Source organism: Engystomops pustulosus, chromosome 7, assembly GCF_040894005.1.
Source record: "Engystomops pustulosus chromosome 7, aEngPut4.maternal, whole genome shotgun sequence".
Classification (NCBI taxonomy): Eukaryota; Metazoa; Chordata; class Amphibia; order Anura; family Leptodactylidae; genus Engystomops; species Engystomops pustulosus.
The window spans coordinates 30,564,794-30,588,156 of record NC_092417.1 but is presented as its reverse complement, the minus strand read 5'-3'; the positions used below and the strand labels follow the sequence as shown (position 1 = coordinate 30,588,156).

The window sequence follows — 23,363 nt, the reverse complement described above, 5'->3', positions numbered from 1 at the left end:
TGTCTTGCTAATTGCCATAATGTCTACCTGTTGTCTTTTTAATTTGCACAACAGGAGAAATTGATTCACTGGCTGTGTTTTTGGAATAAAGCAGCATTGCTTTTAACCTCCTGACAACCCCCAAGACATTGTAAGTCTGTGAAAAACAATGAAAATGATTTCCAAATGTTCTTAAACATTAGTAGATAGATGTCATAAGGCACGGATACACACAGCAAGAGACTGTTCTGAATTACATTATATTTATGTATCACATTATTACAGATTTCTATGAAATTGTCATAAGAACATTACGTATATCAGCAGATACCATAGAAATGTAGAACACGTTTACAGACTTATTGAAATCTTCTAAGAATGGAATTTGTTACATTTTTTCTGTTTTATGATTTCTTACACAAAGGCTACCATAGAAATGACAAAATTACCCAATGTCCTAGGACTGATCTGTTGATTTTTTTTTGCATAAATTTGTTGATTTGCTAAGACAAAGAATTTCAGGTAAATGTAGGATTGAAGAATAATTAGAGATATTACTGAAAAATAATTTGTAAAAAATCATGAAAACAATGATCAAAATTGTGCAGAAATACTTTTACTTGTTATATAAAACTTTGTATATATTTTTTTTTAATGAAGTCACATTTCCAACTTCTTGATGGATATTGAAGATGATATTAAAGAGTATCCAGCTCACGGAAGTGCCAGAGAGGGGGCAGGGGTAGCATTTACACCAGGGCCCTAATGCCCCCTGCCAGATATGAAATCCCCGTATTACATAGTACCTGAACATTGGGGGCCCTGCCCAGAATCTTGATTATATATATATATATACATCTGAATGTCCACTATTCTATTGGTCCCCACAAGTAAAGCTGTGAAAACATTATCAATAAATGAGAGGGCTGAGACTATGCTCTGATTAATAGGGTTAGTCACAATTTTAAGAAAGCATGATTAAGAAAGCATGATAAAAAAATTAACCTATGTTGGTCAAATCTCCTCAGATGTTTCCATCTCATTGGGTACCTGAACAACCACTGCACTTCAATCACTGGCCTCAGTGGCCATTATGGAAGCTGAGACTAGTAATGGGCTGCAACAGTCATATAAATATTGTTCAAGAGTGACAAAAAGGCCAGGTTATTACTGGTTATTCCTGCATTTCACACCATGCTAGATTTATGACATCCTGATGCTACCACTAGAGGGAGCTTTAAGTAGACCGGTACATTTGAATGTGTTGGATCACCTTCTGAGACTTATTGTATTGGGCATAGGATGCATATAGTAGCCTAAAATGCAACACGTTGGGGTGGGTGCATAGTTGTAGAAACTAGTAAAAATTTAGGGCAATTAATAATGAATGATTATATATATTACATAAAGGCACAATCCAAAGTCTCTTTATGCAGTCACCAGTGTATTATAGTGGCAGTATGTACTTTTCTTACTTCCTGGTGTGTATAACATTGCTTGATTTGTACTAATGGATATGTAGATGGTATATATAGATGTGAAATGAACATAAAGGAGAGCAAAAAGTATGGCAAAAACTATGTGGGTTTTGACATTTGCCAAATCATCTAAGGCACATACTATTTTAGTTCAGATTTAAAAACTACGAAGTTGAAGGGGTTTGCGTGGGGCAGAATAAGGACCAATTTAACTATGGGCCATAGTTAAATTGGTGTTGTCCATATCGGCCATTACAGTTTGTTTACACTGATGTGCTGTATAGCCATAGCCAGTGTCAGACAGTGGTGTCGGACAGTGTCGGACTGACCCACCAGAGTACCAGAGGATCCTATGGTGGGACCTGTCTCAACCCAAAACTGAACCCCAGAGGTCCATCAGAAAACAACACAATTTGGAGACTTCTATATATATTCTAGTATATTTCCTGGGGTGATAATGAAGAGTGGGCCCCCGGCTTGATTTTCTCTGGTGGGCCTAAGGAACCCAGTCTGACACTGGCTATGGCTATAGAGCACATCAGTGTAAAGAAACTGTAATGGCCGATATGGACTTCAATGTGTTCATTGACTAACTACTAAAATACACAGAATTGATTTCTTGTAGTCATTGTGGGTAAAAACCAACATTTTGGATGGATATAAGACCATTGTTGGCCAACTATAGCTAAATCATTCAAGACCATTCTCATCAGCTTGGATCAGCACACATATGTATTTTGGATCATGTTAAAACTTCCACTGCCCAAACTTTCTGTTCTTTGGAGACTAGTCACTGCCATAGAAGTCTGGAAGCGCCTTCCTCCTTTCACTACACATGCAAATATATGAAGGAGAGATTGGACGACAGTTATCTCATTTGTATATCTCATGAGTTCTGTGGTTGGGAAGTAAGAGTTCTCCTTATGGAGACTTTGCCAATCAAGGCCTTCTTGCAGGCACGTGGAGACTTACAGCCATTGATGCTCCTCTAAGGGAATTCTGTCCTATCCTGGTAAACGTATTTGCATATTTCACATGGGTTCTGTGTTACATCCTTATTTTGGCTGCTGAAGCTCCTGTCCTGGTGTAGTCTTGTGAAGTTCCTTTGGAGGGCAGGTCACCATGGCAGACAATGACTGGCCTCAGCATGTGAAAAGATGTCCTACCACGGAGGCCAGTGATTGGCTGCAGCAGTGACCTGTCCTACATGGTACATCATATGTCAGTGCCATAACAGAAGGTGGTGTAAGAGCTGGAACCAAACCCTTGACTCTTGAAGGTTGTAGTTATGCTACCAGAAATAGTACTTTATATTCACAGAAAGTAGTGGGTATCTCCTTAAACTGCTTTCAGTTGCACATAAACCAACATTTAAGATATGAGAAATTGTACTTCTGGTTAGACCTGCAGCCACATTCACAAGACTACAGGTGGCTTTCAGTTGATGTTAGTCAAAAAGCAGCTCCTTGTACATGGAGTCTTGGCTTGGCCAAACACATACTTGTACTTTCATTGAAAAAAGGTTAGGAGCTGCTGAATTTTTATTGGTCTGCTGGAGTTTTGGAAGCTGGACCTTTGGAGGTTTGGCCATCTACCTACACCTGTAGTCTGACACCTTACTATGGAGGCACAACCTGGATCCCTCCTACATTTCAGTGATCTCTTGTGAAAAACTAGGGGTAGCCTTAGACTCTGTTAACCAGAGATATAGGTAGCATTTTTGAGACCACCTTAACCTACCTTAGATAAGATGAGCTGGTGGAGTAGCTGCAAACTAGTCTCCATAGGTTCCTTAGCAATACTCTATTATGGCTTATCTTGTAACTACTATAACTCGATTAATAAAGTCTCCACTCTATTGTTAGCCATTTACTAAATATATACAATGCATTGTGTGTACCAAAAAATTGTGGCTTTCCACTAAAGTACAAATGAAATACTCAAAAAAGATATGTTAGTCTTAGTTAGTCCTTATACTTAGTAATGAGGTCCACTCCTCTGGCAGAAGGACACCTACCTCATCTGAACCAAAACAGACAACAATGGATTGGAGATCTAATTTTCATACTTTTCCCATGAGTCACCATGTATCAGCTTGGTCTCTTCTAAAAGAACCAGTGCCTTCCCTGTAGGAGCTAAATAATCACAACATGAAACGCCCATTGGGTCGAGACCATCATGGATGAGCTGTCATGTCTATAATGGCACAGAGCTAGTCATTCTTTAAAGTTATCATTCAGAACCCCAGAATATTAAGAGATGGTGTCCTGTACCATTCCTGCTTTAATCTGGGTACATAGCATCACTTGTCCTTTCTACAGCATCACACAGTTGTTACTACCACCGATGATCCAATGGAATCATTTAATCATTTTAGCCTGATATTCCTATATCAAAGGTAAATAACATCTAAATGACTAAAAAAAGCAAGAATGGAGATGGCCTTCATGTAGGTAACACAATAGTCAGTTCCTACCAGTACCCACAGGACGTTAGACAATTGGAAATACGTTAAGTTCCTATATAAAAAGTACATGGACATTTCAGCTAATACATCCAGAACCATGTTCATTAGTCCTCTTAATCCAGACATCCGGCATATCTGGTTTGCTGTTAGGTAGAACAACAGGGGAGTCGCTATCTTGGTTTGACTGGATTTTCCATAACATATTAGTCTGTTTTGAGGATGTAGGGGAATCAAACACGGTTTCCCTCAAGGCCAGTCTTAACGTTTCTCTCTTCCCATTCAAATGCCCCCTTTCACTGTGGCAGGGGGAATCGGGTACATCAAGAAAATCGGGGGAGCACCTTGTTGAGTCAGCCAGTTTTGAACTCTGGTCAAAATCGCTAAGACAAGTTTCGTTCGAGTCAAGGGCATCGAAGGAACTACCCACTGAACAGAGGCACCTAGAATATTCAAACATGTGGACATTTCTGTCTGGGGAATAATGCGTGGGGCTGGTGATTTTAGGACTTTCCAGGTTACTAGATTCTGTGTTGTGGATGTGGATGTGATCCACCACAGATCCATTCCAAGTCTTGCTGTTCATCCTCTGGTAAATGCATTGACTGCATGACTCTTCAGACTTCTTGGCGTTATCTTCAAAGCTGCTTTGCCTATAAGGAGAGGAGGTCTGCAAAGCTGGAAATTGATTAAATCCCTTTTGTCCAGTTGCATTAACCTGAAAATCCTCAACTTCTTTTTGACTCTGCTGAGATACTATTCTGTGGCACTTATTTTCCGAAATCTGCATATCTTCAGATAGAATCGAAGGACGTTTGGAGAGCTTACTAGTTGTAGTACTGTTGTCAAAACTATCACTTAAGTTCCTGGCTAAGGGCTGAAGCTCATATTGTTCATTTTCTGTGTTTGATTCTTGAACTTTCCTCAACCTGCTCTGCTTCTCGTTCCCACCACAAGCAAAAGTGCCATTTAACCTTGGATCATGAGGACAGTCCTTTAAGACATTGGTACAAGGCCACAGTATTTGTCCGCAATTCTTTTCTGGGCCAAAGAAGCAGCAAAGTGACTGGAAAAAGAAAGTGGCAAAGCCACAGCTAATACATTTTATCATCATTATAAATATTCCCAGTTTCCTGTAGGCCAGAACCGTTGCGGGTAACATTATGACCCCCGCAGAAAACATTGTGGAGGCTCCCATTGCGGTGGCACAACTCATTTGCTTCAAAGAGAATGCCACTCGGCTGAGTCGGTCAGAATGGGGACATATATGATAGGAAATGCAGTAATTTACAGTAAAGTCAATGGATAGACCAACAGCTGCCGCAACGAACAAGGATTCTACTACGTTTAGTTGCCACTCCAAAAGAACTAAAAGACCAACAGTGACCAGAACCGAGCCTCCTATGGTGGCGACAGAGAATAAACTGAGTAAGACGTTCCAGGTAGTAAGCAGGAGGACTACAAATGAAATCGCAACTGCAAAGCCGGTTACCATCATGATCTCCGTACTCAACGTATGCTGGAGGTTAAAAAGAGAGAAGTTGCTGGTAAACCATCCGTTTTGCAGCCCCCGAGGAGCGTTTTTTAACTCGTTCAGTAGCCAATTGTTCAACGTATTGTAGAATTTCCTGCTTTTGCTATAATTGAAACTGTAGTGATATGTCGTCTGAAATTCCAGAACCAAGGCAGTCAAGTTCCCTTCAGCGTCAAACCTGGGTCCTATATCGTAGGCCTCAGGACCGCCCCCTCCTTGTTCTGTCACCATCATTTTTATGCAGTGGTGAAGTAAATCACTTGAATATGGAAATGAAAATTGGTTACAGCATAGATTATGGTTTTGGTCAGTCTGTGAACACTGTCGACTTTCCATCCACCTGTGGAAATCTTCCATGAAGCAGATGTTTGGTTTTTTATCCTGATTGGCAAAGTAAAAACTTTGGTTTTTCACCTTTTGACAAAGTTCCATAAGCCATCTCTGATCATCGGCACTGTGGATGCTAAAAGTAGTATCCCTGATGAGAGTCCCATTCATCTCAGGATTTAGATGGTCTCCATTATCCACAGGCTTGATACCCCATATCAGTGTAATTGGCATATGTTGTCCTTCTCCGTGTTCCTGACGTTCAAACATGAACTGGTGGCAGTATTCGGCATCGTATCTCTCAAATGGATGGCTCAGTCGAAACACTTGACCTGAAGACATGTCTGATGATGGCAGCTTTAATTTTGGGCTCACGCAAGCAATATATACCCCACCTGCTGCCAAGGCAGCAAACCAGCAAATCCAGATGTATCGGAACTTTATCACTCCACATGGAAGGAGCTTCTCAAAAAGTAGTTTTGATGTTTCAGTAAGGGTGCTGTGTAAACTCTTAAGTTTTTGGTAAAAATTTTGAAAGATTCTCTTATGTCCATTGGTGTTCCAGTAATCTTCAGTTTTGTGAGTGCAGTTGACTACGATGTATCTTTCATAAAGGACCATGGTGGCGGGTAGCCATGTGATCATGAATGTCATGTTGACCAGTACGGACGTTCCCATGTAAATGGAAAAACAACGAATTGAGGTAATACTACTCAGGTAACTGGCATAGAAAGCAGCTGCGGTCGTCAAACAAGATACCAGCATAAGATATACAAAGTGGTGCATAGTTTGTTTTACCCATTGTAGCATGCCGGCCGCTGAGTGTTGGATTTTGCTCAGGTTCCAGAGGTCGAGGAACACGAAAGTATGGTTAGCACAGATACTACTAAGGATGATCACTGCGATCAGGTTCACAAAGGGAAAGAAAGTCATCCGAAAGACCAGTTTGTACAAAAAGAAGGATATCATCAAGGAGCCGACAACCGACATCAGGACCATAAAAGTGATAAAAAAGGAATGTAGGTAAAAAGACATACTTAGAAAAATAGCCAATATTGCCAGGATGGGATACACGGTATCCAAAGCAAGATAGTGCTGGAAAAGTTTCTGCTTTAACCCCAAGTCCATACCAGTGACTGCTGTGTAGTTATCTAGTAGATCCCAGGACTCTAAGTTGTCCACGTAAATGTCCATCATGGATGAACCTTTTTTGGCCGGTAAGAACAACAAGCTGTATTTCAGAGATGGGACTTGGTAATCTGTGGTTTGGGGGCTTAAAAAGTCCCCGTCAACTAGAAAATGGAGCAGCTGATACACTGCGCTGGATCGCGTGCACTTTTCAGGCACTTTGGCACACTGGGAATGTTTTTCCCTCTCCGTACGGGAACCTATGCAGGACGGGGTGAGGGCTCCTCTGTGGTAATCGGGTGCACAGGAACGCAGCAGGACCAACGTGTGGGAAATATCGCTCTGTGTGATGTCTAGACAAGAAGACCGGTTATACAATACGGATATGTAGTTTCCAAGAGACCAGCTAGGACAGCACTCCTTGTTGTCGTTGAGTTCACACAGCTCAGAAAAAGTGGGATGTGAGCGGATCTGCAAAGGAAACAGAGAAAACATCAAAGTCATAGACTGAAGACAAAAGTATTCCCATCAATATCCTAGTGTTAGACTACAGGTGATGATCCTTAAGACCCATCCTGCATTCATGAACCTGTGCGTCCCCTAGTAGCAGCAAAAAGCTTAAATAACCTATAATATTTTGAAGTTAATCTAAAAGAAATAGTCCCTAAAAGCCGTTGATGGCTCTTGCACCTCCCAATAGAAATGGTATCTTAGAATCTTATCATTATTTAGAGCCTGTGCCTACAGTTCCGCTGATACTCTCATGGGCTTTTCCAATCCTAGAGTATGTTCACACAGCGCTTTTTCACGCTGATTTAATTCTTTTTTACCTTTATTTTAAAGCATAACAACAATGTCAATTTTTTTTACCAAATTAAGATATGATATGATATTCCCCCCTTAAAAAATCAGAATGATGCCCATATTGTGCGGTTTGCCCTTTTCTTTTCAGAGTTATGGCATTTCTCTCCTTCAGCAGCAGTGAATTGGGAGGAGACTAGCCTCTCCTTGTTTCTGCCCTGAAGCTAAGTCAAAGTTATGTTGCCCAAAGTTCCAATAATGCCTTGTGTTCTCTCTAAAGGGGTTGTCTCATTTCAGCAAATAATTGTTATTGTTTTGTGTAATTAAAGGTTATACAATTTTCCAATATACTTTCCATATTAATTCCTTATAGTTTTCTAGATCTCTGCTTGCTGCCATTCTTTATAAAGCTTCATTACTTGAACAGGGACAGATTTACAGTCACTGGAAGTTTACATAGTTAACAGATGCTGTATTCCTTTAACAAAACAATGGAGAAAAATTTCTATACAGGAATTGCAATTATTACCCCTTTATGCAAAGTAACCATTAATGGGTATGAAGGGGTTGTGCCTGGTCGCAGAGTGGACTATAGAGGGTCTATGCACTATAGCCTGCACTCATTCAGGCTTGAATGGACACAGGTAATAGCGCAAGTCTACGCCGGTGATACATCCAGATACACAAGGAGGCTGTCACTTCCTCGTGTATCTGGTGCAGAGGAGGGTCGTGATTATACATAATGGAGATGTGTATCCATTGGCCTTCTCTTCTATGGTATCTAGCACAAATGGATGGAAATACCTATAGAATCAGACTAGTCTAGAGGCAAAAAAGAAATTGATCTGCCAAAGTAATGGGAAAATCATAAACGGGGGGTTAACTACAGTGGTGACAGCCATAGCAGCTGCTGTGGGGCCCGCAGTGTCAGGGGGCCTCGACATCCTAACTGGCACACTAAAGAATGCACATTGCTGCACATTGTACAGCATTGTATGTATATTACAGTGCAGATCATCCACAGTACAAGGCTTGAATCGGCAGCTCAGATAAGAAATGTCGTGGGAGAGGGAGGGGACAGCAGAACGACAAGACTAGGAATCTCTCATCTCTAATTCCTGCCACCTCCTTTCCCGAGCAACTACTAGGAGAACTGTGTAAGTGTACAAATGTATGTATCAGTGCATAAATGTGTGCGTGTAAGTATATAATTGTATGAGTATACCAATATCTATACTAGGGGGTGGAGGGGGCCCTGCTCTGGGGCCCTGTCTCTCCTAGTTACGCCCCTGATCATGAAATAATAATCTGGGGATACACATGTCCCTACAGGCCTCACCAACCCTTACTGACCCCACATATGAAAGGTGTACATGGTACTAACCTTCTCTTTCTCTATCCGGCACATAGACTGGATCGCTTGCAGGTTCCATAAACTTCCTGCGGTTTTGGACATGAAGACCAGCTGTGAATAGCTCTTTGCTAAAAAAAGAAAATACATATAAAACCTTGTAATAAAACCTGGTTAAAACAAAAAGAAGAGACACCCATCTGTAGCTGTTTTTGATTCTCATTGGTATTTAGCAGGGTCCTTAATGCCTGTGATTATTGCTTCTAGGGCCTTTAATGGGTGGGCACTTAATTGCGGGTGTTGATTACTTCTACCTCTAGTTAGGGACATATAAATGTCATGTGGTGTAAGTTTTAGGGCTGAAGATCCACTTTTAGTCATGATAGACAACTACTCTTGTTCTGTAGGCCTAATGACTGGAGCCCAAACTATATAGAGGAGGTTCTCTCTATAGAATGACAGCAAGCAGAGAAATTGAATTGATCTAGAATTGGAACATTTTATAACTTTTATTTGCACAAACTACATCAATTTTCAAGAGACAGTGGACAATCCATTTAAGGGTCCCATTTTGGGTAAAATAAGTGTTTTGTTAAAGTAAAATAATTTTTATGAAGTTCGAACAAAGATATTTTTGTTGAGGTTGTTCATTGTCTGAATGTTGACTGTTGTAATTGTACATTATAGGTTAACTTGTGTATGTCTTATAATCCCACATTTTTATAAGCAATGTATGTTACTACAGTACATTTCCCCTACACCATCAATATATACACCACCTTAGCCTTAGTTGGCCCTTAAAGGGAACCTGTCATCAGCCTAATAAACCACTACCAGTATATTGTCAAACATTGTAATACTCTCTAGATACTTTTTGAGATAATGCCCTGTGTAGTGGCATTATCTCAAAAATCAACTTTGAATTGAGATGTTGAAATTGGTTGTAGAAAGTCAAGGAGGCGGAGAGTTTAACAATGAAATCAAGTGTGGAGCTCTGATGCCTCGTCCTCTGTGATCATGTATCGGACATCAGGAGATGTGGTTAGTGATGCCTCTGGATGCAGGTCCATCGATTACAGGGAAGGGGCCTTTTGAGGAAGAGAGAGCTTGACTTCAGTGTTAGAATCTCTGTCTCCTTGACTTTATACACACTGGGACGCATTTATTAAGAACAGTGCAGTGGGTACTATGTGCAGTGTCCTGTGTAGTGTGCAGGGGGCGCCAGATTCAGGATTTGTGGTGCACGTTCTCCTGGTGCTCCCTGCATTGCACTTTTTTTTGGTGCGTCTTTAATATGGGGCTTGTGATCTGGCGCCCGGATACCACTTCTGCATCAGTGTAGCTACAGCATTCTCAAGGTATGTTTGCTTCATAATGCATGAAAAGAAATGGTATATTTTCTTTAAATGCAGAAAGAACTTGCAAATTCTGACAGAAGACTAGCTCAAGCACTTTAGTGAATGTGTCCCACTGGGCCATAAAAGTAACACAATCTGGAAGGTGTTCAGCTGCTTTGCAACAGACTGATAATGGTTTAGTAGGTCAATTTCTGCTGACGGGTTCCCTTTAAGAAGTCAATGGGGCAGATTTACTTACCAGGCCCATTCGCGAATCCAGCAGCGCATTCTCTGCTGTGGATTTGGGTCCGGCCGGGATTCACTAAGGCAGTTCCTCCTCCGTCCACCAGGTGGCGCTGCTGCGCTGAAGAGCATCGGAACGCACTGGAGTTTACCGAGGCCGGCTGAGTGAAGGTAAGTGCAAGCTCCGCGACACATTTTCAGTTTTTAAATGCGGCGGTTTTTCCGAATACGCAATCCGATTGCGTGTGTCAAAATCCCGGGGCAATACAGGGAAAATCGGCGCAAATCGGAAATATTCGGGTAACACGTCAGGAAAATGCGAATCGGGCCCTTAGTAAATGACCCCCAATATCCTATAGAAAGAGACCACTGCTATAAACTATATATGAAAGCTACATGACCTGACTTAGATTCCAACAGCTTTAGGTTAATTTCCCAGATATTGAATTTCTTTAAAAATAATTTCTATGATATATTATTACATGTTTGCAAATACCAAAGCTGTATGTGCTATCATTATGAGATGTCTAATGATGTCTATACTTACACGGGGATCCACAGAAAAACCCATCCACGCCATCTTTCTGCTCCACCATCCTACGATGACGAGTGTCTCTTTTGGTCAGCTGAAACAACTTCTCGTTTCTTCTGGTAAAATCGAGGTTGTCCAAGCTGAGAAGATACATATATACATATATATTTGCACTATAATTGACACCTTTAGCTGTACCAGATTATATATCCAGTATTCATAAGTTGACGGCTCTTCTATACCTGCTCTTCTCCCCGTGTGGATACAGAGACAAAACCTTCTTGTAGCCGGTGCTGCTCTGGATATTTTTCCATGTTGTTAGTTTCCTTCCAATGTCTGTATCTCGAGGCTCAAAACCCTACAAAGTGATGAAAAAAGGTGTAACAATAAGAAAAATCACATTTCGGAAAGGGTTTTCTAGGACTAGCCTGTTTCATATACATCTTGATGTATAAACGACCCACCCTCCAAATGCTGCCCGGACCCTCATATTACACTGATTTCCTGTCTACTCCTTATTTTTATTACTGGACCACTCTGAGCACAATGGGGGGATATTTTAGCATCCCACTTTACCAGAATTATAATTGATGGTCCATCCACAAGCTATCAGCTGCTCAGTCCATCATAAACGCAAGGCATGGATCACAGTGTTTGGTCCATCATAACAACCAGGAATGGGACAGGAAGCTGGTAGCCGTTGGCTCCATGCCCTTTGTTTATGCCGATCCACGTAGTCAGGGGTAGATTAAAACTGCCATGGACCCTGGACTGAATGAACATTGTAGGAGCTTATTTTTTTAACATGTTTGACATGTAATGGCGACATATGGTACCAGAACCAGGTTACTTCTGTTTGTGTTTAGTTCTACAGACCATCGGAAGACCATTGGGCTCTTGTATGCGGGAACACATGTATGAGGATTTCAGGGCTGGAGGTCCCTGACCTTATTATCTCTTTAGGCCGGTATCCAACTTGGTGGATGGTTTAAGGAACCATAGACTCTTCAGAAGCCTTGGGTCCTAGGTTACCACCCCAAATTTTCCTTATTATAATCCACAGCTGCTCAGTGCTAGCTCCTTGATCAGATATGGATGGTGGTTCCATCGAATTATAATCAAGCTTTGGTAGTTTTGGCGCTTTTTGATATATAGTTTTAGTTTGCAGTTATCTCTAGCTGCTGTTTTTTTTTTATAATTTCTATGAAATTGTGGATATAAATTCTGTGTATTCCCCTTGTAATCCATTCCTGGAGGGTACGTGTAGGCATTGTGAGAAGGAATTTGGCCTATGTCATGTGAGATGTGTCTGCTTTGTCCCCTAAGCGTTTAACATGTGTAGTTTCCAGCTGGAGAAAACTCACCATGAATGGGTTGGAAAAGTCTGGCATTGGTCCAACCAGTAGTCCTGCCAAAGTACACACCAGAATAAGGAGCAAACACACTGCCAAGACGGGTAGAGGCCAGTCACTTATCAGCTGAGAATAACTGGAAGCAAATCACAAAAACATGAATGTTTTATCGCCGACAGAGACTGATAACAATGAGATGCCTTTATCCCCTGGTACAGTATATATGTACATATATATATATATATATATATATATATATATATATAATATATATATATACACAATTGTGTTTGAATGCAAAGGGGTTTTATGCTTTTGATATGATATGCAATATATACTCCAATCTGTCAAAGTTGATTGACAGGTGACATGGAGTATCACTTCATAATCTGACAGCAAAGGGTTTGTTTGTTGTCTGTAACCATGGAGACCCTCGGCATGCACAAGAGGTATACAAACAAGATTATAGATATATCCAATAAAGTACTACAGGTCACAGTACTAAGCTTTCCTTTAGGCATCTAAGATGCCCTTTAGGTCCCTTGACACTGGCATATCTAGTCCATAAAATATTTTACAGACTGAACAGTGTCCTTGGACCAGGCCTCCAGACTTCATTGTCATGTCACTAGGGGGGACGCTATATAGAATTATAATTCTATAATTTCTCACAACAAACCATATTCACATACGTAGTGCAGTGTTATAAGCGGATTATAAGACATACCTTTTTGGCATCCTTAATGCTTTATCATGCCTTTAAGAGAACCAAACATGATATTAGTATGGGTCAAATATGTTACAAGAGGCAATACAAAATTAAATAAAACTACAGTTTATACAAGTCTAATACATCCACACAACAAACATCTCAACAAAACACAGCAGTAGTGTAAAGAACCTATGCTAGGCTAGGACCTTCACAGATTTTGGACCTCTAAACCTCTCGTTACTCCATAGACTGTAACCTATTTACCTTACAGTTACTACATGGTGTTGCATTGGTTGGTTTGCCCTCCGGTCATTCGTCCACTGCTTCCAGATACAGTCAGTGGTCTGATGTGAGACATCCGTGGAAGTATTTACACTGGATTGATGGGAGCACAGGGTCTTCCTGTCCTCGTGCCTGGGCAGTTGTGGTACGGTGTAACTTAGTTTCCCCTCTGGGTGACTGCAATGGCAGCACTTTTGATGTTGCCGCGTGTCACATCCATGAGGTGACAACTGTCCATTGGACCTATTCATGGAGGGTGGGTGGTAGTGGCTGGATGGAGAAAGATGGTCTTTCGTGCAGTTGGGTGACTCCTTCAGGAAGCTATGGTGGACCTTCTGTAGAGATGTAGGGTTTGGGGATATATTGCCCAATTCTATTTTCTCCTTTTCACCGTCTTCATAATTTCCGTCATCCATTAGATTTCTGAGAAGTAAGACAATGTAAGAAAGTTATGTCTAGTATAAAACATACCTTATTGAAATCCTCAGTAAGGGTGGTCATTGACATTGAACCAACATGTCAACTTGTTTGACTCGGAGTATGACTGTAAATATTGGACGTGGCCAAGTCATGCACACATCATCACATGTATCTCTAATTTCAAGGGACTGGTGACAGAGACATCATAAGTCCTAGATTTTGTGTGTCTTTTGGATTACCTCAGAGAATAATAAGTGCATTAGGCATTCTGTGAGGCCTCTTTACCTCATGTTTTTGTAAGGGTGCGTTCACACGTTGCAGTTAAAACTGCATCGCAATCAGCTTTGAGGTGGTTTTAGGTGCAGTTTTGTCAATTTAACGGGTGAAAGACATGAACTGAACAGGCGAATTTGACTTTGAGGGTGCGTTCACACGTTGCAGTTAAAACTGCATCGCAATCAGATTTGAGGTGGTTTTAGGTGCAGTTTTGTCAATTGAACAGGTGAAAGACATGAACTGAACGAGTGAATTTGATTTTGAAGGGGAAACCTGCTCCACAAATGTCATTCACTCGTTCAGTTCATGTCTTTCACCTGTTCAATTGACAAAACTGCACCTAAAACCACCTCTAAGCTGATTGCGATGTGAACGCACCCTAAGTGTGTGTGTGGGGGGAGGAGGATATGAGGTAATTTACCAATATACATCTAGTAATAGTTCTGCTCCAGTTTTTTGATATGTAAAGTGAAGCTTTTACCTCAGCAGCCAGAGATTCCTGACCATAAAATGGCGGCAGATGGTCATGTGACCTCCATCTGTCCATGAGAATTGGATGCTATCACCATCATGTATTATTGTTTAGTTCTCACGTTTTCTGCTTGGCACAATGGATATCGTTCAGGTCTGATAATAAGCTCTTACTAGGGCGTTCAGTTTTAATGTTTAATACAGAGTTATGGCGGCAGCAGCTCTGGGACAAGCCCCGTCACGTTAGTGCTGTAATTATCATCCATATTAATTGCTCAGTACTCAGTGTAATTAAACATTTCTAAACCTGTGGCCAATGGGAAAGGCTTCTCTGTAGGATGGAGCACTGGTTTATCTACTAATCCCCTGACGTCCCGGCTCCATGTGATGAGATAGCTCAGTCCTCAGGAATCTACATCTGCCGGATAATGAAGTGCAGAACAGATTTTTTTTTAAGGAAATAAACAATCTCCAAAACTGTAATCTCTTCTTCAGCTCCATGTGTAATCATGTATTTGTTGGAAGCAAGTAACAGTGATTTATTCCGTGTTGCCTCCTATCTATCCAATTACATCATGTAAATACACTATAGAAAGAAAGGGGATCCCAGTTTCAGGGAGAAGTTTAGGCTCATGGAATGGGTAATTCATGGCATGGGCCTAACAACTAATGGAGCCACAAACTTATAGGAAAGGGTCACAGAAGATTTAAAGATGTATAAAACATCAGTTGCCTGGATTTTAGCTGTTTGTTGTAATCTTGTGATTTGCTTTATCCCTGTACTGTGACATCACTGTGTGTATTATCTCTGTACTGTGACATCACTGTGTGTATTATCCCTGTACTGTGACATCACTGTGTGTATTATCCCTGTACTGTGACATCACTTTGTGTATTATCCCTGTACTGTGGTATCACTGTGTGTATTATCCCTGTACTGTGACATCACTGTGTATTATCCCTGTACTGTGACATCACTGTGTGTATTATCTCTATACTGTGACATCACTGTGTGTATTATCCCTGTACTGTGACATCACTGTGTGTATTATCCCTGTACTGTGACATCACTGTGTGTATTATCCCTGTACTGTGACATCACTGTGTGTATTATCCCTGTACTGTGACAACACTGTGTGTATTATCCCTGTACTGTGACAACACTGTGTGTATTATCCCTGTACTGTGACATCACTGTGTGTATTATCCCTGTACTGTGACATCACTGTGTGTATTATCCCTGTACTGTGACATCACTGTGTGTATTATCCCTGTACTGTGACATCACTGTGTGTATTATCCCTGTACTGTGACATCACTGTGTGTATTATCCCTGTACTGTGACATCACTGTGTGTATTATCCCTGTACTGTGACATCACTGTGTGTATTATCTCTGTACTGTGACATCACTGTGTGTATTATGCAACAACTAATTTAGGTAAGTTAAAAGTTATAGGTTGTGGTGACTGTATCACTGTGTCACTAAAAGTCACAAAATATCTTGTTGTACATGGGTTGTTGCACTGCCAGCACCCAGTATCGTATACACAGGACTATTTTTAACAGCTATAGGTCTGGAATTAAGACGTTTATTTGTAAAGACATCAAAGATGTGGATCCAATATAGAGTGAAGAACCACAATGCAAAATATTCCTCTTTTGAAGCCTTACCATGCCTCACAACCAATTATGTGTGTATGGAACTGACCTGCCTGGAAGTCCTGGAGATCTGTGTTGCAGCAGAACTGTGAAAATGCATGTAAATTCCAGGATTGCAGCTGGAATTGTAACGCACTGATCTCACACACCAGCCTGCTCTAAGTCTAGCTACTATCCTGGAATATAAATGCATGCAGTGATATGATCCAGTTCCCGCCTATTTTTTCACTACCAGTATGTCCAGTTCAGTAGCCAGAAACGGAACAATGAGATTCTTATCTTCAATATGATACAAAAAGCATATTTCTAGGTATGCCTTTTTTTATAGGGAAGCGAGTGACCTTTCACATAAAAAGGATATTTTTGAAAGGACATTTCATACCCTACCTGATGGGGGTAGTAGTTCAGTGGGGTACAACCTGGTGTACGGTTCCCTTTATTTAGTGGTTCCAGTTTTTGGGGAAGTTTCTGAACCATTTTTCAGTTTTGTAGCTGCGATAGTTCTAGTAGGACCTTCATATATAGTGCCGATATATACTGCGTTCTAAATATGTAGACAACCCAGAGTAAAGAGAAGTGCCCCTGGGTATTTTTACACCAGTTTGGACTTAGTAAAATGTCTATTAACATTCTGGATGAGATATTAAAGCCTCACGACCCCATTACTAGCGCCTGGCAGTAGCTCGGCATCTTGGCTCACTTACTAAGACACTCGAAATCTGTAATTAAGATTGGATCCTTCCTCGGTGCGCGGGTAAAAATAACTCCCATTTCAGGAAAGATGCTTAGACCTGATCTGAATATTTAACCCATTGTGGATGCAGCTATTTTGGGCTGATCTGTTTTTATTGTTGTTGCATCCATAGTTTTTCCAGTTATTGACATAGAGGGATAAAGAAAGCTGGCAAAATGATAGAAGTGACTAATAGTGAGAGGTGGTCCCATCCAGTGTCAGACTGGCCCACCAGAGTACCAGAGGATCCTCCGGTGGGCCCTGGCTCAAACCAATACTGAACCCCAGAGGTCCATCAAAAACAACACAATTTGAAGGCTGCTTAAGTCTATTTCCTGGGTGATAATGAAGAGTGGGCCCCAAGATTGATTTTCTCTGGTGGGCTTAAGGGAACCCAGTCTGACACTGGTCCCATCTCAGGGACCTCATGGGATCTCGCCTTTTTACATATTAAAAAAATCTCCTTCAAAGTCCAGCAAATGTGACTCTTCTCACCTAATGTTCACATGAGATGAGTCAAGTTTAGTGATAAGTCACAAATACCTGACAGGTGCGGGTAGAACCGTCACTTCTCTGAATGGGTCATTTGCTAGTGGGACTCAATATCACTCAATATGATTCAACGCGGTGTATGAAGAGTGTCCCACCCCTCCAAAAACTGGCCCTGATGTATGTCCCCCATCGTCAGTATCAAAAAATAGCTGAGCATTACTGCATAGGGTAAAGCAACTCTCCACTTTCTGCACATAATTTCTATGGTTTGTATAAGGAAAAGTTATACAATTCTCCAATATACTTTCTGTATCAATTCCTCACGGTTTTCTAGATCTCTGCTTGCTGTTATTCGATAGAAAGTCTCTATGTTTCCTTCCAGTGGATAGAAATCTGTCCATGGTCATGTGATGTCACACAGGTGCATGAACTGTAAGGGTCCAGTCACACTTACCACTAGTGCTGCGTTTACTAGTGATGTGTCATTCGCAAATGAGCTGGGTCTAAGAGCCGGCTCTTGTTCGTGAACGATGTGAGCCGGCTGCACTCAGTGAGCCGATGGCTCACTTAACCCTGCCCCTAACCTTTAACCCGATACAATTGGGGTGACTGACTGGCCTGCGGCTTCCTATTATGTATTTAATAGGGAGCCGTTCAGGAGCCAGAAGAGCCGGCTCTTCTTAGTGGGCAGAGCCTAACGAGCCGTTTTTCATTGCATTACAACAGCCAAGGAGAAGTGATTGCCTAATCACATCACAGTAAACATTTCCGTTTACAAAACGCCATGTTAACGCATGTGTTTCTACTTTTATTACTATTACTACTTTTGCACAATAAAAAAGGTTTGTTTTCTTTTTCATTATTTCACCACATCATTAAATCCATATGCTTATATCACCACCATAGGCTTAAATACAGAATCTAGGGGCTTGCTTTTTGCAGAACGAGCTGTAGTTTTTATTAGGATACACACTCACCTTTAAGGTAAGCAAAAAGAAAATTCATTATTTATCATGAATGTTTTTTACCCACAAGATAAATAATTCTCTATTTATATGGTATTGGTTGTTATTGTTGTGATAATTTTATATTTACTTTTATTTTTTGTGTGTGAATTTTCTTTTGACATAATAAAGAATTTTAGATTTTATGAGTTTGATTTTTTTTTCTTTTTAATATTTTATTCTAATAATTGCTAGTGAATGACCCATCCCTTTAACAATCCTGCAAGAGCAATAATCACTGTAGATAGGACGGTCCGGGGCCTTGGGACACAATAGTCACAATGGAAAGCCCGCCCGCTGCCCCCTCTACCACTCTGCACAGGTGGTGTGTCCACCCCCGAACTATGGACATCTCCAGCTGTTACACAGACCATAATAAAAAAAAAACTTTATTAAAAAATGATTAATCTTACTTGTGACCTTTACAAACTTCATAACAGAAGCGAGACACAAGAAAGAGTTAATAGGAACGGTCTGATAAAAGGGTTTGCACATAACAGGAAAAGATAAATGGTTGACATTATTGAGAATGGCAGAGGCTAAGTACACAGCTACACACATCCTGCATGTCAGATCTATAAACTATAGAAGCTTCTGTGTATTCCCTACACCGACTAATCACAGGTTACAGCTACTCTCACAGTCAATAACCAGCCCTCTAACATCACAGCAAACTACAATCCATCCCATGATGCTGCATTATTAACTATTTAATGTCATTAAAGGAAAATGGGACACCATGAAGATACTGTCCACTCTATAGGTGGTGTGTTATAGGTTTCTTATGTACCATCTGATCAGCTTCTACTGCTCTATAACATGCTGCCTGCAGATAGGACTCTATGTACAATCTGCTCAGCTCCTCCTGCTCTATAACATCCTGCCTGCAGATAGGACACTATGTACAATCTGCCCAGCTCCTCCTGCTCTATAACATGCTGCTTGCAGATAGGACACTATGTACAATCTGCTCAGCTCCTCCTGCTCTATAACAAGCTGCCTGCAGATAGGACACTATGTACAATCGGCTCAGCTCCTCCTGCTCCATAACATGCTGCCTACAGATAGGACTCTATGTACAATCTGCTCAGCTCCTCCTGCTCTATGAAAAGTCTATCTACAATCTGCTCAGCTCCTCCTGCTTTATAACATGCTGCCTGTAGATAGAACACTATGGGGGTCATTTACTAAGGGCTCGATTCGCGTTTTCCCGACATGTTACCTGAATATTTCCGATTTGCGCCAATTTTCCCTGTATTGCCCCGGGATTTTGGCGCATGCGATCGGATTTTGGGGCATCGGCGCCGGCATGCACGCAACGGAAATCGGGGGGGGGGGCGTGGCCGAGCGAAAACCCGACGCATTCGGAAAATCCGCCGCATTTTAAAAAAAAAAGTGTTGCGGTACTCGCGCTTACCTTCACTTGGTCACGCTTGGTGAAGATCAGTGCATTCCGGGGAACTTCAGCGCAGCAGCGCCACCTGGTGGACATCGGAGGAACTACCTTAGTGAATCGCCGGAAGACCCGAATCCACCGCAGAGAACGCGCCGCTGGATCGCGAATGGGCCGGGTAAGTAAATCTGCCCCTATGTGCAATCTTATCAGCTCCTCCTGCTCTATAACATGATGCCTGCGCATAGGACCCTATGTACAATCTAGTAATCTCCTCCTGCTCTATATGACGCTCAGCTGATCTGCACCAACAATGTTGCGGTTCTTAAAACAGAACCCTGCTCTGCTATATCTGCAAATTTACTTACACTACATTTTAACAAGAAATATTCTATTTTTGCCTGCAGTGCAACAAACACATGTCAATCATATTTACAAAAAAAAAAAACATGGAAAGTGAGTTATAAATAAATGCATTATGTGGTATGAAGGAAACTAAAGTATTTGTCTTATTTTTTACACTGAGAATCACGGGTACATTTTTAGCAGTGTTAGTCATACTAGGCACATAATGAGGGGTTATAAGAAAAAAATGAAAAAATAATTTGGAAAAACCCCTTTAAGAGCAAATGTTGTATTAATCAATATCTATGTAGTTGATGGTAGGTTGTTATCATGAAGCGCCAAAAATATCCATTGTGGGGGTGGTAGAGGCATAGGAACTGCACCACATCATCCTTGTCTGAATCAACCTCCTCCTCATCAGCACCACAGAGACTCCAGACCAGGATGAAGATGTGTTTCCTCCACAACCAGGGTCCCCCATCTGTATATGTTATCTGATAGGATGACTGACAGGTATAACACATCAAATACAGACGAATCATGGTGTATTATATTAATGCGGAAACATGGTCTCCAGTGGGAGGAACTAAAAACTATACTAAACGTTATAAAATGCAAAAAAATAAAAATAATTAACCATTACGATTTGAACACTTGATATTTAAATCTCATACACGGAGCGCGAGATTCTACATTATATTCTGTGAACAAATAAAAATGTAGCATTATTTTATGATTTCAAAATGCCTAAATGGCTTACTCCAGCTCAAAATCATGTGATAAGAGCTAACTGAGAAAATTATTAAGATATGAAATCTTCCCCCCTGACAAAATGGAATAAAAAGTGACCAAAAATGTATACCAAAACCATTTCACTTGTATACTACCTGGTGAATGTAGTAAACACTAAGGATAAAACAAGATTGTGAATATGCTGATTTTTTTGGTCCATTTACCCCACAAAAAATTTCGACATATTATAAGCAATCCCAAATAAGACCGTCACATTAAATACAACTCATCCTGCAAAAAACAAGTCCCAGTCAATGGAGAAATATAAGAAGTTATGGGTCTAGAAATAGTGTTCCGAAATCAAAAACGCTCTCTGCTTAAAGGGGTTTATCTTTAAATATATTGGTGGCCGTAGAGGGTCCCCGGAGGAGCGTGCCATAGGAACGGGGAGCCAGGGAAAGGTGAATACTTTCTTCCCATTTTCCATATATTTTCAGTGTTTCTTATCTCCATCCCTCTGTTCCAGGTGGCCTGGGTTTTTTTTATTTAACAGAAAAACCTCTTTAGGACCCCAAAACAACACTGGGTCATATCCTGAACGTTTTACGTAACGCGCCAAACATATGGCTACATGATAAATGGCTTTCAGGGAGGCCATGATACTGTATCATCGCACATCACCTGGATACTAAGTGACATGTAACATATGGGAAGATGAAAGGGCACACAATGCAGGAGGAGAACACAAGGGGTTAACGGGATGTCAGTGACATTAATAGACCACGATACAGAATGAAGACAATGATGACACATGACAGAGATGAGGACGTACGGAAAGTGATACTAATGACAGACGGGTTTTATTGATGGGTGACAGTCCTGGAGATGGAGGATGGATGAGAAGAGGAGGGATGGCTGCTGAGACATCCTGCGGAGGGGGGATCATGCATGAGGTTGGGGAATCGCTCTGACTACCTGGGTTCCTCCCTTTGGCTGTCACCAGCATGGTCCTCCTGGCAATGGCGTCTGTCCATAGTGTCCAAGGCTGTGCAGAGCTAGAGATCCATGGATCTGCATCCCCAGCCCTGAGAGTGCAGGGAGCTGTCCAGCATCTGTGCTGCTGAATGCTACAGGGGGAGATGTGTGCTGCCCCCTGCGCCAGGCATTGTGTGCACAGGCTGTATATGTACACAGGGAGGAGGAGGAGGAGGATACAGCTGGAGGCCCCACTGCCAACCCCAGAGACAGAGCCGCAGCCTATCACACAGGGAGAGGGTGCGGATACACAGCAAGGTCACCCACACACACACAGACTAAGGCGGGGGGGGCTGTATAGTCTATATGTATCTGTCACATCTATCTGTCTTATAGACTGTAAGCTCTTGTGAGCAGGGTCGTAATACCTATTGGTTCACCGTGTTCTTACTCTTTAATGTTTTATTTTTTTGTAAATGTAATTATCTATCATTTATCTCTCTATCTCATATCTACCTATACATCCCATATCTATCTATCTATCTATCTATCTATCTATCTATCTATCTCATATCTATCTATCTATCTATCTATCTCATATCTATCTATCTATCTATCTCATATCTATCATCTATCTATCTCATATCTATCCATCTCATATCTATCATCTATCTATCTCATATCTATCCATCTCATATCTATCTCCTATCTCCTATCTATCTCCTATCTATCTATCTCCTATCTATCTATCTATCTATCTCATATCTATCTATCTATCTCATATCTATCTATCTATCTATCTCATATCTATCTATCCATCCCATATCTATCTATCTAAAATGGAAAAAGTTCAAGTCCGCACAGTAAACTGACTCCTGAGAAGGAGGGGTGCAATGCCTCCAAGGATTTCGGCTTGATCCTGGTTTGTAGTCAACAAATGGAAAAGGCTTGAAAAAGGTGTCCAACACCGAAACGTAAATAAAAATCACTCGCGTTTGATTTGAACCTTGGAGTGCTGCCTGCCTTTTCCATTCGTTATCTATCTATCTATCTATCCATCCCATATCTATCTATCTAAATGGAAAAAACAGCACTCCCACAGGCAGAGATTAAGAAAAGTGGATCATTTATTCCATCAAAATTGCGACATTTCAGCCCCTAAGGAGCCTTTCTCAAGCAGTGTACAAGGGGTTCTTATTGAACTTGCACCCACCATTTTGGAGTATTGTTTGTGTTGCTGGATTTTTTCCTATTTTATCTATCTATCCATCTATCTACCGTATCTTTCTATCTATCTATATTATCCATCTTTCTATACAAGACAACATCCAAATCCAGGGA

General features: G+C 41.1%; 1 protein-coding gene across 1 annotated transcript; it reads right to left on the bottom strand.

Moving 5' to 3' along the window:
* Positions 1-213: 213 nt before the first annotated feature.
* Positions 214-22,271, bottom strand: DISP2 (dispatched RND transporter family member 2). Its single transcript, XM_072115302.1, has 8 exons — positions 22,023-22,271; positions 13,503-13,943; positions 13,254-13,283; positions 12,539-12,662; positions 11,417-11,532; positions 11,190-11,314; positions 9,096-9,193; positions 214-7,381 (listed from the first exon to the last, which is right to left on the bottom strand). Exons 1-8 carry the CDS (start codon positions 22,079-22,081, stop codon positions 4,001-4,003), a joined length of 4,374 nt encoding a protein of 1,457 aa, XP_071971403.1. The 5' UTR covers positions 22,082-22,271; the 3' UTR covers positions 214-4,000.
* Between the last annotated feature and the right edge of the window lie 1,092 nt (positions 22,272-23,363).